Source organism: Salmo trutta, chromosome 26 (genome assembly GCF_901001165.1).
Source record: "Salmo trutta chromosome 26, fSalTru1.1, whole genome shotgun sequence".
NCBI lineage: Eukaryota > Metazoa > Chordata > Actinopteri > Salmoniformes > Salmonidae > Salmo > Salmo trutta.
Genome location: NC_042982.1, coordinates 2,419,649 through 2,435,597, shown reverse-complemented (window position 1 = coordinate 2,435,597; position 15,949 = coordinate 2,419,649). Strand labels below are relative to the sequence as shown.

Below are 15,949 nucleotides of genomic sequence, written 5' to 3'. Positions count from 1 at the left end.
ACAGAACCAAGTGGTTTTTTAAAAACACAATATGCTAATTATATATATTTTTATAGTCATCATAGTGTAAATACTGGCATTTAATGCCAGTAATAATGCTAGCCAGGAGATTCTGGAGGCTGCTAAATAACCAGCTAACAAACTTAGAAAAGGTATGAATGAAATGGCAGCACTGTATGTTGTTTACTATCATTCTAACAATGTAGAATTGTTACCTATTTTTACATATACCCAGAAGAATCAAATGCGGTTATTTAAAGAATTACAGAGCCGTAGGCAGCATTGTAGATGGTTTCATAAGGGCCTCATTAAGGTGATTAACTAACTGCAATGGCACGCCCTGTATTTTTGCCCGATCTGAGTCTAATTTAAGAGATAGTTATACCTGTCAAATAAATGCGATGATGACACAGTTGTTATCTCAGATAGAGGATCGACAGGTGATATTCCTACAAGCTTAAAGGATCAGACCGTTATATAACAGTTGCAATCGGAGACCAGGGTCTTATCTGTAGTTCTGAAATAATGCCGTCCCCCTCCTTGTGACTCCTCGGTCCTAAGACCCATGCTGCTACACGTACATGTCTTCATTAATCAAATGTACCCCTACCCCTATCTCTTGCTTAACTGTAGTAGGATTAGGTTCCACCTTTTAAAACAGACTCATTGGGTAATGTGGTATGTAACGTCTTTGTCCAATTTCAGTGAGTCGGATGTCGAGACCCTCTAGACTAGAGTCTAGCCCAAACCAATTAACTGAGATAGACTGCTAAGCTGTTTTCTGGGTGTGAAATCATCACGGTTACACCATTAGCCTGTTGTTGTTAGACTTAATTATAGATCAGTGTCACCATTATCTCAGGATGTGTCAAGGTGTCTGGTCTCACATAATAAGGTGGTTTAATGTTTAGTGTTAAAGGTGACTTAACGTTAAATGGCTGCCTGTACAAGGTTAGGAACGAGAAATAAACCATGACTCGGAAGGTCAATTAGCGATACTGTAACGGATCTTCCTCACACAGGGAACTCGTTGTAGGGAAAGTTCCTAAAGTCATGATTCATTTATTTTTCCTTAAGGCCAAACTCAAGACATTTTGTTCAACAGTAGCTTTAATGAAACAGCATATTTTTTCTTTAGGGAGGATCCCGTGCCATTCAAATGGTGGTCCAAGCGAACATTATCAAATACTTGCTCTTCACCCGCCAGACCAACTCAGACTGTTGCAGACTGCAAAGGTGAGAAAAGGGCTCAAATTTGACTAAATTAAGTCAAATTAAACCCAATCGAACGTCACCCGACTAGAAATAGTAAAATTAATTTTCACACTATGCCTGCTCCTTGGACACGGATGGGTCGGAGGCCATAGTCTTAGCCCTGCGTCTCAATAGTCATTTTTACCGTAGCGTGCACTTGTTCTCTTCCCTTCTTCCCTTAAAAGGAAAGGACTGATATAAGAAATATGGATGAAACTTGTCTTGCACCAATACAATGCATTTACAGTTGAAGTCGGAAGTTTACATACACCTTGGCCAAATACACTTAAACTCAGTTTTTCACAATTCCTGAAATTTTATCCAAGTAAAAATTCCCTGTTTTAGGTTAGTTAGGATCACCACTTTATTTTAAGAATATGAAATGTCAGAATAATAGTAGAGAGAATGATTTATTTCAGCTTTTATTTCTTTCATCACATTCCCAGTGGGTCTGAAGTTTACATACACTCAATTAGTATTTGGTAGCATTGCCTTTAAATTGTTTAACTTCGGTCAAACGTTTCGGGTAGCCTTCCACAAGCTTCCCACAATAAGTTGGGTGAATTTTGGCCCATTCCTCCTGACAGAGCTGGTGTAACTAAGTCAGGTTTCTAGGCCTCCTTGCTCACACACGCCTTTTCAGTTCTGCCCACAAATTTTCTATAGGATTGAGGTTAGGGCTTTGCGATGGCCACTCCAATACCTTGGCTTTGTTGTCCTAAAGCCATTTTGCCACAACTTTGGAAGTATGCTTGGGGTCATTGTCCATTTGGAAGACCCATTTGTGACCAAGCTTTAACTTCCTGACTGATGTCTTGAGATGTTGCTTCAATATATCCACAATTTTCCTTCCACATAATGCCATCTATTTTGTGAAGTGCACCAGTCCCTCCTGCAGCAAAGCACCCCCACAACATGATGCTGCCACCCCCGTGCTTCACAGTTGGGATGGTATTCTTCGGCTTGCAAGCCTCCCCCTTTTTCCTCCAAACATAACGATGGTCATTATGGCCAAACAGTTCTATTTTTGTTTCATCAGACCAGAGGACATTTCTGCAAAAAGTACAATCTTTGTCCCCATGTGCAGTTGCAAACCGTAGTCTGGATTTTTTTATGGCGGTTTTGGAGCAGGCTTCTTCCTGGCTGAGTGGCCTTTCAGGTTATGTTGATTATAGGACTCGTTTTACTGTGGATATAGATACTTCTGTACCTGTTTCCTTGAGCATCTTCACAAGGTCCTTTGCTGTTGTTCTGGCATTGATTTGCATGTTTCGCAGCAATGTACCTTCATCTCTAGGAGACAAAACGCGTCTCCTTCCTGAGCCGTATAACGACTGGTGTTTATACTTGCGTACTATTGTTTGTACAGATGAACGTGGTACCTTCAGGCATTTGGCTCCCAAGAATGAACCAGACTTGTGGAGGTCTATAATTTCTTTTCTGAGGTCTTGGCTGATTTCTTTTGATCTTCCCATGATGTGAAGCAAAGAGGCACTGAGTTTGAAGGTAGGCCTTGAACTACATCCACAGGTACACCTCCAATTGACTCAAATGATGTCAATTAGCCTATCAGAAGCTTCTAAAGCCATGACATAATTTTCTGGAATGTTCCAAGCTGTTTAAAGGCACTGTCAACTCAGTGTATGTAAACTTCTGACCCACTTGAATTGGGATACAGTGAATAAGTGAAATAATCTGTCTGTAAACAATTGTTGGAAAAATTACTTGTGTCATGCACAAAGTAGATGTCCTAACCGACTTTCCAAAACTATATTTTGTTAACAAGAAACTTGTGAAGTGGTTGAAAAATGTGTTTTAATGACTCCAACCTAAGTGTATGTCAACTTCCGACTTCAACTGTAAATGTGTAAGGAGGAGTGAAGGAGTGTACACTTGGGGAGAAAGGACAGATTATTAGGACAAAGGGGGAAAAAGTGAAGAGACATGGCATTGACTGTGCTCTCTCCCTCCGTCTCTGCTCCTTCCCAGTCTGAGTGAGGTGGGTGAAAAGGAGCAGGAGAGGGCTCTGGCCGTCGCTCTGACTGACATTCTGTGGGCAGCTGGTGAGGAAAGGAGTGCCACCATCTCCTTAGTGACATCAGACTACTGTTTCACCCCCCACCTGGACTACAAACTGGACAACTTCACTGAGAGAGTATGGCCTCCATTGTCATAAGTTGCATGCCAAAGCGTCTCAGAGTAGAAGTGCTGATTATAAGATCAGGTCCTCCCTCTTATTCATCATGATTTAAATGGCAAAACCGATCCTAAATCGATTCTACTCTGAGACTCTTTGTGATTAGGGGTCCAGACCTGAAATAGCCTGTGGTCATCTAGGAACATAGGAACGCCTTTATTCATATATCATGACTGTTCTAGTTTTTACCATCACTTAACCTTCTGCTGGACAATAGTTGGCAAATGTCTCTAGTGTGTAGTGACATCCATCCTGTGTACTGAGAATTTGTTTTTCATTCTTTATTTCCAGCTACAGCTTTTTAGTTTCAACAAGAAAGAGGATGTCAAGAAATTTGTCTATGAGCACATCCAGTGTGTGAGTAAACAAGTATTTTTAGCTAATATGTGGGTAACACTTCCTAGTACTGGCTGCCCAGGTACAAAATCCAAAAATAACCTGTTTTGGATGGTGACTGTGTAGTGTCATGTTTCTTTTTCCCCTCTCCTGCCTGCAGTTTGAAGATGAGGGGAGTCATGGAGTCATCTTGTTTCTCTACAGCTTAATCTTTTCAAGGACCATCACCAGGTATACAACCACCAGTCCAATACACCGGAGCTCCTTAAAAGGATAGTTCACCCACATTACAAAATGACTCATTTGTTTCTTCACCCTGAAAGCAATTAATGGACTAGGAGAGACCGCAATCCACGCTTTGGATTTGTTTACCTAGCCACCAGTGCTTGACAAGGGCTGAAATAGGTGCTGGTAGCCATTTTGGTTGCCGGTACTGTTTATATTTAGGTGCAGGAGCTCCACAATAATGTTGTGCTAATATTTTATAAGATGTGCAGGAGCTCAAGCAGTAAAACATTTGAGGTGCCGATATTCAGTACCGGTGAGCTCCTGTCCGGGGCAAGCACTGCCAACCACTAACTATAGCATTTTATAACCAAAACCCATTGGAATGTACCCAATATTGGCAAGTTTAACATTTCAAACCCAAAGAGTGTATTACACTCTTGGCTCTATTTTAAGAAACCTAACGCAATGGTAAATCTTAGTGCTGGCAGTAGCGTTATAGGTTTGGGGGTGTATCAGATTTTTTTGTTGCTCTTTTCACAACCTGAATTATGGGTGCAGTAGCTGGCAGTAACAAGAAAGTGCTCGGTTTTGATGGAGGAAAAAGTTGTAGGTGTGTCGAGGCTTGATCCCTCACTGACTAATCAGAACATGCTCCATGGCTAAATATGTGGTTGCTTCAAGTTGTGTATTTATGGTCTTTTATGTATTTTTTTATTTTTTATTTCATTTAACCTTTATTTAACTAGGCAAGTATTGCGGTGTCATCAACTCCAATTCGAAATAACAAAATGTAGGCCTGTCCCATATTTGCTAAATATGTTGAACATGTTTGTGGTCCACATTATTCTAAATAATTGCATGGCTTCATGATGGAAATATACTGTTAAACATAGCATTCCCACTCATGGGCAAAAATCTGAGGGGGGAAAAAGTACGTGATGATGGCTGGGCAGGTGGAAATTAGAGAATTTAGCATTTTTCAAACACCTGAAACCACTTTTCCTGCAATCTAGAGCTATAATAATTATGCTTAATTCTATGTAAAACAATCTGTATATTTCTCTGCATATCTAAGCATACCTCTTGAGCTGGCTTGTTTTTCTAAATGAAATAAATATGGTTCTCCGCATCTCTGCTAAAGTCTGGGTAAAAGATTGAAAGGACATTTAGTACATTTAGTAATTTCTTGCTTTTCTAAAGCGTACTAACCTTGCCAGCTTTTTTGTTTCGCACAGAGGAAACAAAGACGTTACGCGCTTGGCGCCGACAGAGATGGTCGCCCAGCTTCAGGTCCTTAGGAAACAATGCAGTTATTTGTTTTTTATGTATTATTTCTTACATTGTTAGCCCAGGAAATCTCAAGTGTTATTACATACAGCCGGGAAGAACTATTGGATATAAAAGCGATGACAACTTACCAACATTACAACCATGAGTACGTCTTTCCCGAAGCGGATCCTTTGTTCAGACCTCCACCCTGGACATGGGATCGTATCCCAGAGGCCGACCCAAAACAACGCGGTCGCCGCAGGAGAGGCAGACGGAGATGCCTACTGGTCAGACTCAGAAGGCGAGCACACCATCCACCGCTCCCGAGCATATTACTCGCCAATGTCCAATCTCTAGATAACAAGGTGGACGACATTAGGGCACGAGTTGCCTCCCAGAGAGACATCAGAGATTGCAACATTCTCTGTGAAACATGGTTCACTCGGGATATGTTGTCAGTCAGTACAGCCACCCGGGTTCTTCATGCATCGCGCAGACAGAAACAAACATCTCTCTGGTAAGAAGAAGGGCGGGGGTGTATGCCTTATGATTAACGACTCATGGTGTAATCACAACAACATACAGGAACCTAAGTCCTTTTGTTCACCTGACCTAGAATTCCTTACAATCAAATGCTGACCGCATTATCTTCCAAGAGAATTCTCTTCGATTATAGTCACAGCCGTGTATATCCCCCCAAGGCAGATACCTCGTCGGCCCTGAAATAACTTCACTGGACTCTATGTAAACTGGAAACCATACATCCTGAGGCTGCATTTATTGTAGCCGGGAATTTTAACAAAGCTAACCTGAGAACGAGACTTCCTAAATTATATCAGCATATGGAATGCGCAACACAGGCTGCTAGCATTCTGGATCATTGCTATTCTAACTTCCTCGATGCATACAAAGCTCTCCCCCACCCTGCCTTCGGCAAATCGGACCATGACTCCATTTTATTGCTCCCAGCCTATAGACAGAAACTAAAATAGGGAACGCCCGTGCTCAGGTCTGTCCAACGCTGGTCTGACCAACCGATTCCATGCTTCAGGATTTCTTCGATCACGTGGACTGGGATATGTTCCGGATAGCCTCAGACAACAACATTGATGTATATGCTGACTCGGTGAGCGAGTTTATTAGCAAGTGCATCGGAGATGTCGTACCCACTGCGACTATTAAAACGTTTCCTAACCAGAAACCATGGATTGATGGCAGCATATGCGCAAAACTGAAAGCGCGAACCATCGCTTTTAATCATGGCAAGGCGACTGGAAACCTGACTGAATACAAACAGTGCAGCTATTCCCTCTACAAGGCAATCAAACAAGCAAAGCATCAGTATAGAGACAAAGTAGAGTCGCAATTCAATGCCTCAAACATGAGACGTATGTGGCAGGGTCTACAGTTAATCACGGATTACAAAAAGAAAACCAGCCCCGTCGCGGACATCGATTAAACAACTTCTTTGCTCGCTTTGAGGACAATTCAGTGCCACTGACACGGCCCGCTACCAAAGCCTGTGGGCTCTCCTTCTCCGTGGCCAACGTGAGTAAAACATTTAAACGTGTTAACCCTCGCAGGGCTGCCGGCCCAGACGGTATCCCTAGCCGTGTCCTCAGAGCATGCGCAGACCAGCTGGCTGGTGTGTTTACGGACATATTCAATCAATCCCTATCCCAGTCTGCTGTCCACACATGCTTCAAGATGGCCACCATTGTTTCTGTTCCCAAGAAAGCTAAGGTAACTGAACTAAATGACTATCCCGTTGCACTCACTTCTGTCATCATGAAGTGCTTTGAGAGACTAGTCAAGGAGCATATCACCTCCACCCTACCTGATACTCTAGACCCACTCCAATTTTCTTACCGCCCCAATAGGTCCACTGATGATGCAATCGCCATCACACAGCACACTGCCTTATCCCATCTGGACAAGAGGAAAACCTATGTAAGAATACTGTTCATTGACTACAGCTCAGCATTTAATACTATAGTACCCTCCAAACTCGTCATTAACCTCGAGACCCTGGGTCTCCACCCCGCCCTGTGCAATTGAGTCCTGGACTTTCTAACGAGCCGCCCCCAGGTGGTGAAGGTAGGAAACCAAATCTCCACCCCGCTGATCCTCAACACTAGGGCCCCACAAGGGTGGGTTCTCAGCCCTCTCCTGTACTCCCTGTTCACCCATAACTGCGTGGCCATGCACTCTTCAAACTCAATCATCAAGTTTGTAGACAACACTACAGTGGTAGGCTTGATTACCAACAACAACGAGAAAACCTACAGGGAGGAGGTGAGGGCCCTCGAGGTGTAGTGTCAGGAAAATAACCTCTCACTCAACGTCAACCAAACAAAGGAGATGATCGTGGACTTCAGGAAACAGCAGAGGGAGCACCCCCCCATCCACATTGATGGGACAGTAGTGGAGAAGGTGGAAAGTTTAAAGTTCCTCGGCATACACATCACGGACAAACTGAAATGGTCCACCCACACAGACAGCATGGTGAAGAAGGCGCAACACCAATTTGGCTTGTCACATAAAACAATCACAAACTTTCACAGATGCACAATTGAGAGCATCCTGTTGGGCTGTATCACCGCCTGGTACGGCAACTGCACCGCCCTCAACCACAAGGCTTTCCAGAGGGTATTGCGGTCTGCACAACGCATCACCGGGGGAAAACTACCTGCCCTCCAGGACAACTACAGCACTTGATGTCACAGGAAGGACAAAAAGATCATCAAGGACAACAACCACCCGAGCCACGGCCTGTTCACCCTGCTACCATCCAGAAGGCGAAGTCAGTACAGTTGCATCAATGCTGGGACCAAGAGACTGAAAAACAGCTTCTATCTCAAGGCCATCAGACTGTTAAAACAGCCATCACTAACACAGAGAGGCTGCTGTCAACATATAGACTCAAATCTCTGGCCACTTTAATAAACTGACTTAATAAAGGTATCACAAGCCACCTTAAATAACGTCACTTTAATAATGTTTACATATCCTACAATACTCATCTCATATGTATATACTGTTCTATACCATCTACTGCATCTTGCCTATGCCGCACGGCCATCACTCATCCATATATTTATATGTACATATTCTTAGTCATCCCTTACATTTGTGTGTGTATAAGGTAGTTGTTGTGAATTTGTTGGATTACTTGTTAGATATTACTGCATTGTCGGAACTAGAAGCACAAGCATTTCGCTACACTAGCATTGACCAATAACATGTTATTTGATATAAGATAGAGTAGCTAGTCTGTCTAACTTACTTGATTGATAGCCTGAAATAGCTTCTTGGAGGAGGTTGGGAGAATAGGAACCTATCTGGGCTAACTAAAGCCAACTTCATAAAATTGCTAGGTGGCTAGAAGTATTAGAGAGAAACAACAACAACAAATGTAGTGTGTGTGTGTGTGTGTGTGTGTGTGTGTGTGTGTGTGTGTGTGTGTGTGTGTGTGTGTGTGTGTGTGTGTGTGTGTGTGTGTGTATATACACACTACCGATCAAACGTTTTAGAACAGCTACTCATTCAAGGGTTTTTCTTTATTTTTACTATTTTCTACATTGTAGAATAATAGTAAAGACATCAAAACTATGAAATAACACATATAGAATCATGTAGTAAGCCATTTTATTTTAACAAATCAAATATTTTATATTTGAGATTCTTCAAATAGCCACCCTTTGCCTTCATGACAGCTTTGCACACTCTTGGCATTCTATCAAACAGCTTCATGAGGTAGTTACGTGGAATTCATTTTAATTAACAGGTGGGCCTTCTTAAAAGTTAATTTGTGGAATTTCTTTCTTTCTTAATGTGTTTGAGCCAATCAGTTGTGTTGTGACAAGGTAGGGGTGTATACAGAAGATATCCCTATTTGGTAACAGACCAAGTCTATATTATGGCAAGAACAGATCAAATAAGCAAAGAGAAATGACAGTCCATTTCTTTAGGACATGAAGGTCAATCAATGCGGAACATCTCAAGAACTTTGAAAGTTTCTTCAAGTGCAGTAGCAAAAACCATCAAGTGCTATGATGAAACTGGCTCTCATGAGGACCGCCACAGGAATGGAAGACCCAGAGTTACCTCTGCTGCAGAGGATAAGTTCATTAGAGTTACCAGCCTCAGAAATTGCAGCCCAAATAAATGCTTCACAGAGTTCAAGTAACAGACACATATCAACATCAACTGTTCAGAGGAGACTGTGTGAATCAGGCCTTCATGATCGAATTGCTGAAAAGAAACCACTACTAAAGGACATCAATAAGAAGAAGAGTCTTGCTGGGCCAAGAAACACGAGCAATGGACATTAGACTGGTGGAAATTTGTCCTTTGGTCTGGATCCAAATTGAAGATTTTTGGTTCCAATGGCCAGATCTTCGTGAGACGCCGTTTGGGTGAACGGTTCATCTCTGCATGTGTATTTGGCACTGTAAAGCATGGAGGAGGAGGTGTTATGGTGTGGGGGTGCTTTTCTGGTGACACTATGATTTATTTAGAATTCAATGCTGTGACGGCCCTGAATTTGTCTGAACCGTCTCAGTGCTTCTCCTTCCAATAGGGCGCTTCCCCTTTTATTCCCAATTAAATAGCCAGCATCAGCTGCGCAAAAGTGGGTTTTGTGATGGTGGTGAGAATGAGGATGTGTTCAACCCTCACTTCCGAAGCGTCTTCACTCCGTTTGGTTTGTTGTATTTAAGTGTGCTTTGTAGCCTTGTCTCAAGTTTAACCAGGATTGGATCCACTCATTGCTTCCTTTGGACTACACATCTCAGTTGGTCTCCGCTGGTTCTTCATGGCCTTTCTCCTCTGTTGGCGAATTGGATTGTCTGGCTGACCGACTGACTACAACCTTTTTGCATACGGTATTTCATTTGTTTTAGTGTGATGTATACCATGATGATTTATGTGGTCAGTTGTAGTTGAAGGCGTATTGAGATTTGATACTCTTTATGGTTGTGTGGTAAAAGATTTTGATATTTTGATTGTATGATTGAGACTGGGTTTACGCTATACTTTTATGAACGGACAAACATTGCGTGACTAAGGTCACTTGAGTTCCGGGCTGGACTCTTTTAGGCCCAAGGTACAGGACTTTTCTGGAGGAACTAGAGCTCATTATTTGTTATATTATTATGTGTGTGTGTGATCATTTATGTTGCTAATACAACCCATGCAAAAGAATACAGTTGTTTTGAAGTTATTTCCAATGTTTTAAGGGTTTATGAAAAGTGTATGTCCATCCTGACTTTTACATGAGTCCTTTGTATTGGTGTAGACTTGACGGACCAGATGGGACTCATTCCCTCCCAAACCAAAATGAGAAATCAATATTTTCTCTGGTTGGCACAACCTACCTGGCACCTCTGCAAACAATAACCTCAAGTCAAAACCGTTACAAGGCACACTTAACCAGCATGGCCACCACAGCATTCTGCAGCGATACGCCATCCCATCTGGTTTGGGCTTAGTGGGATTTGTTTGGGAGATAGTTTGGGATGAGTCGGACCACAGAGTTAAGGAAAAGCAAGTGCATATGGGCATATGTGGGAACTCCTTCAAGACTGTTGGAAAAGCATTCCAGATGAAGCTGGTTGAGAAAATGCCAAGAGTGTGCAAAGCTGTTATCAAGGCAAAGGTTAACTATTTGAAGAATCTCAAATATAAAATATATTTTGATTTGTTTAACACTTTTTTGGGTTACTACATTATTCCATATGTGTTATTTCATTATTTTGATGTCTTCACTATTATTCTACAATGTTGAAAATAGTAAAAATAAAGAAACTCTTGAATGAGTAGCTGTTCTAAAGCTTTTGACCAGTTGTGTGTGTGTGTGTGTGTGTGTGTGTGTGTGTGTGTGTGTGTGTGTGTGTGTGTGTGTGTGTGTGTGTGTGTGTGTGTGTGTGTGTGTGTGTGTGTGTGTGTATATATATTTTAACAGGACAAACCTGAGGGGGCACGTGCTCCTTTGCCCCCTTTAGGCGTGTTGCCTCTGTTTGCACTGATATAGGCCTACTGTAAAATGCATTATGTCTGAGCCATGGACATGCCCAACTTCAATAAGCAAGATTAAATTCACTATTAATAAGACCTAAAAACACAGAATCATTCACTAATAAAATGAAACAACTTTTTAAATAGGCTATGTCTAAATGCAGTTACAGGCACCATATTGTCTCCCCGTGGGCATATAATATTAAGACAACTTAGTCTATGGAGGGTCACTGACACCTTTCATGCAATGGGTATCACACATAATGACTCCAAACTTTTCACAGAAGCTGGACAAAAATGAATGTCCAATATAAATAAAAAAAGGTAAATGCAAACTGTTTTGCTGCTTGTGATATTTTTATCAAATATTGGTGAGGTACATAAGGCTACTGTGTGCGCCTCCTCTGGCAAAATCAATGCCTTTATCCTTATTGCGTTACCACTAAGACCAGCTTTTGGTCGACCTTAAATATCCCTAGTTGTGCTGACTGAAATTGGCAGATTGGCGCACATTTTTAAGGTCACACCTCAAATATTTCCAAGTTTCTTCTTAAGTATAGAGTTAAAAAAAAAAAAGTATTCTTAAGAAGGTGTTGTGAATCTGGGCCCTGATGTTACAGGTAAATTGCCGAGCCTGGTGTAAGGGGTGAAAAATGCTAGAGTGGCAGTTTTTACATGACGAAATTGCAAACTAACGTGCGTTTGACACTTGCGACTCCTTAGCGACAGCCACAATGCACCAACCATTTAATGATAGGTGCATCGTGGCTTGTGAATAATTCAGGAAATGTAAAGACAGTTAGTTAATACAGTATGTTCCATGTAAGAAAGACTTTATAGTGTTACACACCACCCTGACAACAATATAATTGAATAATCTTGACATTTTCAATTAATCTCATTTTTGGAGAGAAAAGACTAACTAAATCAAGGCATCTTGTTTGAAAGGTTGAGGGAGGATCTTGACTGTACCACCTCTCACTTGCTCCATTTGAGCCTTGGCAACTTTGTCTGTCGTCAGGTAAGTGTGAAGAGTGTTTCTTTGTGGGCCATACTCTTGCTTGTGGGCTTCATGTACAAACAACACCTTGCTTTATCAACAGTTGCTATAGCAGCAACACCTTGCTTTATCAACAGTTGATAGCAGCAGACAGCACAGCAGTTTAAAAGAGCCTACTTTATGCCCTCCCTCAAGATAGACCTCCTGGCATAAATGTGTTATTGTGCAAAAACGGATTCCATTATATCTTTATATACAGTAAATTGCTTTTGCTTTGTATTGGAATATGGCTTAGCCATCACACAAGCATCATGCGTCTGCTGTGTCCCTATGTATTCACCAGGCACTGATGAATCTCCTGCTAACTGGCCGAGCCAGTCCCAATGTATTCAATGGAACTCTGCAGTGTGGTGACGACGGCAGCCCTCTGGAGAAGCCTCTACACGGGGTCCTGGCTCGCAGCGCCGTAGGCTACCTGCACTGGAGCCGCGAGCTGCTGGAACGTACAAAGCTGCCCATGGTACAGTAACAGTGCCTTCCTGTCTTTTTATAACTGCTGCTAATCTCAGCACCCAGAACCGAATCTCGTGCGCACTCGCCAGCTAATTATTAATTTTGTCATGAGACACTAACCTGCTGCTGACACTGCATCTACAGCTCTACAGTCTATCTGTTCGTCTGTCTGCCTGCCTGTCAATCTTTGATCTGTTGATCAGCATCACTCTTCCAAAGTTAACATGGTGGTCCCACAGGCACTAAACTGTCCATACTTTCTTAGCCCGTCCTTTGATCTTTCATTAGTCGTTTAAGGGCTGAGGCTGAGCTACTAGAAATTACTCAATAGATCTCCTAGATCAGTGTTTCTCTATCCCTGGTCCGTGGCCCGGCACCGGTCCTTAGGATGTTGCTAATCGGAACCCCAGATGCTTAGTTGACACTGATTTTGTCAGTTCTACAGTGTTCATTTTGATCTGCAGTCCTCCAAAGAGGCAGGATCATAGCTTGCTGGTCCCTTGTACCAAAAAAGGATGAGATGCACTGCTCTAGGCCGATATCCATAAAGCTTCTCAAAGTAGGAGTGCTGATCAAGGATCAAGTTTGCCTTTTAGACCAAGTCTCCCCAATTTACACAAAGCTTAAGACTACATGAACATGGGGGACCTGATCCTAGATTAGCACTCCTACTCTGAGACGCTTTGTAAATATGGGTCCAGGTGTAGATCTCTCATCTGTGCCCTATGGCGCCCTCTAGGTTGGAAGCATGCTGAAAACACCAAAGTTGCCAATTTGGGTGTGCAGTATCAATGGCACCTACAGCGTCCTCTTCAGTCCCAACCGCTCCCTGCTCTCTGACTGGAAGATGGAGCACCTGTTCCACATGTACTTCTACAATGGCCAGCCATCGCAACAAAGCACAGCCCTGCTGACCATCGGTAGGATGGACTACATGTACCTGTATCTCTGACTATCATTTGATATATTCACATACATTAACCCCTCAGTCTCAATATTGAGTATAATATAATGTATAATGTGAATTTTATTGCATCTTAATAATCTATAGGTCTAAGTGATTACACTTTTGCTTATCAAAGCTAAATGATGGCTTGAGTGTCATCTCACAAATAACAATGGGCATAGGGCCCAGAATTATTCCCTGCTTACACTTATTCAATCCTCTCAGATCTACACAAGTGCCTAGAGGTTAGGGGCTAGGGGTTGGTTTGGGATTCAGCACTCATGTTTTACTGTTAATTAACACCTCTCTTGTTACAGACACTCACTCCCACCACTGGGAGGTAGGGATCAAGGACACCCAGGGAGACCCAGAGAAGAGGTTTCCCTCTTTAGAGATGGCCGTTAGGACCAAATGGGAGGGAGCTGCCATCGACTGGAACGGAACCATGCCTTTTTTCTGACCAGGGAGGATACTTGATGATAATGTTCTGGATTGCTAATACATTTTTTATGCATCCGTTTGTCTGGTTTGAAGGCGCCCTTATGCTACCAACCCACTCAAGAAAGCAACTAAATGTTCAGTTCCAGCCGAAAACACAAAAAGTGTGTTTGCAACTTTTACAGCTTAGGCCGGGATTCAATCCCATCATGCTTTGCGGAAATGCACCAATTAATGGCTATATTTCTGCGTTCACAGTAAACACTGCATATACAGTATGTCAGCTCAATCGGAAATTACCTTTAAATGGAGCATTATCGATAAAACACGATCGGATCCCGGTCATAGAAAGATAAGAGGTCAATGTAAAGAATTTCTTACTGTGTAATATTTGTCAGGCATTCTATTGTACTTTTTTACAAAATGTTCTGTAAAATAGGCCTATACTTTAATGTTGTTGGCCCATCATAGGTTACCCACATTATTCAAAAACCAATTCCTGCAGAATTACATTCATTGACAGTTTGAGAAGCTGTTTAATTGAGTGAGGATATTATGTCTTTTCAATAAGACTACTATACAGCATAACTATTTCTATTGAATATTTGTGGCACAGCCTACATTTGTCAATTTTGGCTGTATTTTCTTTGTGTCATCGTTAGCCTAATATTTTGATAAGAAAACTTGGGTTAGTAGGCTAATTTGAAAATTGTGATTTTTTTTTTGTTATATATGCATATTATAGCCCAAAACCTTTTCCATGCATGAATGAAATTTGTTTTTGCTGTCTTTGTAATCTATAGGGATTTTACAGTGCTTTCGGAAAGTATTCAGACCCCTTGACCTTTTCCACATTTTGTTACGTTACAGGCTTAGTACACAGCCTGGGTTGTCTTCGCTGTGTGCTTAGTGTCGTTGTCCTGTTGGAAGGTGAACCTTCCCTCCAGTCTTAGGTCCTGAGCACTCTGGAGCAGGTTTTCATCAAGGATCGCTCTGTACTTTGCTCTGTTCATTTTTGCCTCGATCCTGACGAGTCTCCCAGTCCCTGCCGCTAAAAACATCCCCACAGCATGATGCTGCCACCACCAAGCTTCACCCTAGGGATGGTGCCAGGTTTCCTCCAGATGTCACGCTTGGCATTCAGGCCAAAAGGTTCAATCTTGGTTTCATCAGACCAGAGAATGTTGTTTCTCATGGTCTGAGAGTCTTTAGGATGCTTTTGGCAAACTCAAGGCGGGCTGTCGTGCCTTTTACTGAGGAGTGGCTTCTGTCTGGCCACTCTACCATAAAGGCCTGATTAGATGGAGTGCTGCAGAGCAGGATGTCCTTCTGGAAAGTTCTCCCATCTCCACAGAGGAACTCTAGAGCTCTGTAAGAGTGACCTTTGGGTTCTTGTTCACCTCCTTGACCAAGGCCCTTCTCCTTGTTCAGTTTGGCCGGGTGGCCAGCTCTAGAAAGAGTCTTGGTGGTTCCTAACTTCTTCCATTTAAGAATTATGGAGGCCACTGTGTTCTTGGGGACCTTCAATGCTGCATAATTTTTTTGGTACCCTTCTCCAGATCTGTGCCTCGACACAATCCTGTCTCGGAGCTCTACAGACAATTCCTTTGACCTCATGGTTTTTCTGTGACATGCACTGTCAACTGTGGGACCTTTTATAGACAGTTGTGTGCCCATCCAAATCATGTACAATCAATTTAATTGATTGAGTGTTTGTTCTACAATCAAGTTGTAGAAACATCTCAAGGAC

The 15,949-nt window shown here is 42.3% G+C and overlaps 1 protein-coding gene across 4 annotated transcripts in view; it reads left to right on the top strand.

The window, feature by feature from the left end:
- mindy4b (MINDY family member 4B) overlaps positions 1-15,184 on the top strand; it is a 43,748-nt gene extending 28,564 nt beyond the window's left edge. For all 4 annotated transcript variants that reach the window (XM_029714363.1, XM_029714362.1, XM_029714365.1 and 1 more), the window contains 8 exons: positions 1,139-1,236; positions 3,244-3,409; positions 3,743-3,808; positions 3,948-4,018; positions 12,251-12,323; positions 12,646-12,822; positions 13,555-13,735; positions 14,079-15,184. In XM_029714363.1, the coding sequence (XP_029570223.1) occupies positions 1,139-1,236; positions 3,244-3,409; positions 3,743-3,808; positions 3,948-4,018; positions 12,251-12,323; positions 12,646-12,822; positions 13,555-13,735; positions 14,079-14,221 (975 nt within the window). In that variant the 3' untranslated portion in view covers positions 14,222-15,184. The remainder of the gene's footprint in view (positions 1-1,138; positions 1,237-3,243; positions 3,410-3,742; positions 3,809-3,947; positions 4,019-12,250; positions 12,324-12,645; positions 12,823-13,554; positions 13,736-14,078) is intronic.
- The last annotated feature ends 765 nt before the right edge of the window (positions 15,185-15,949 follow it).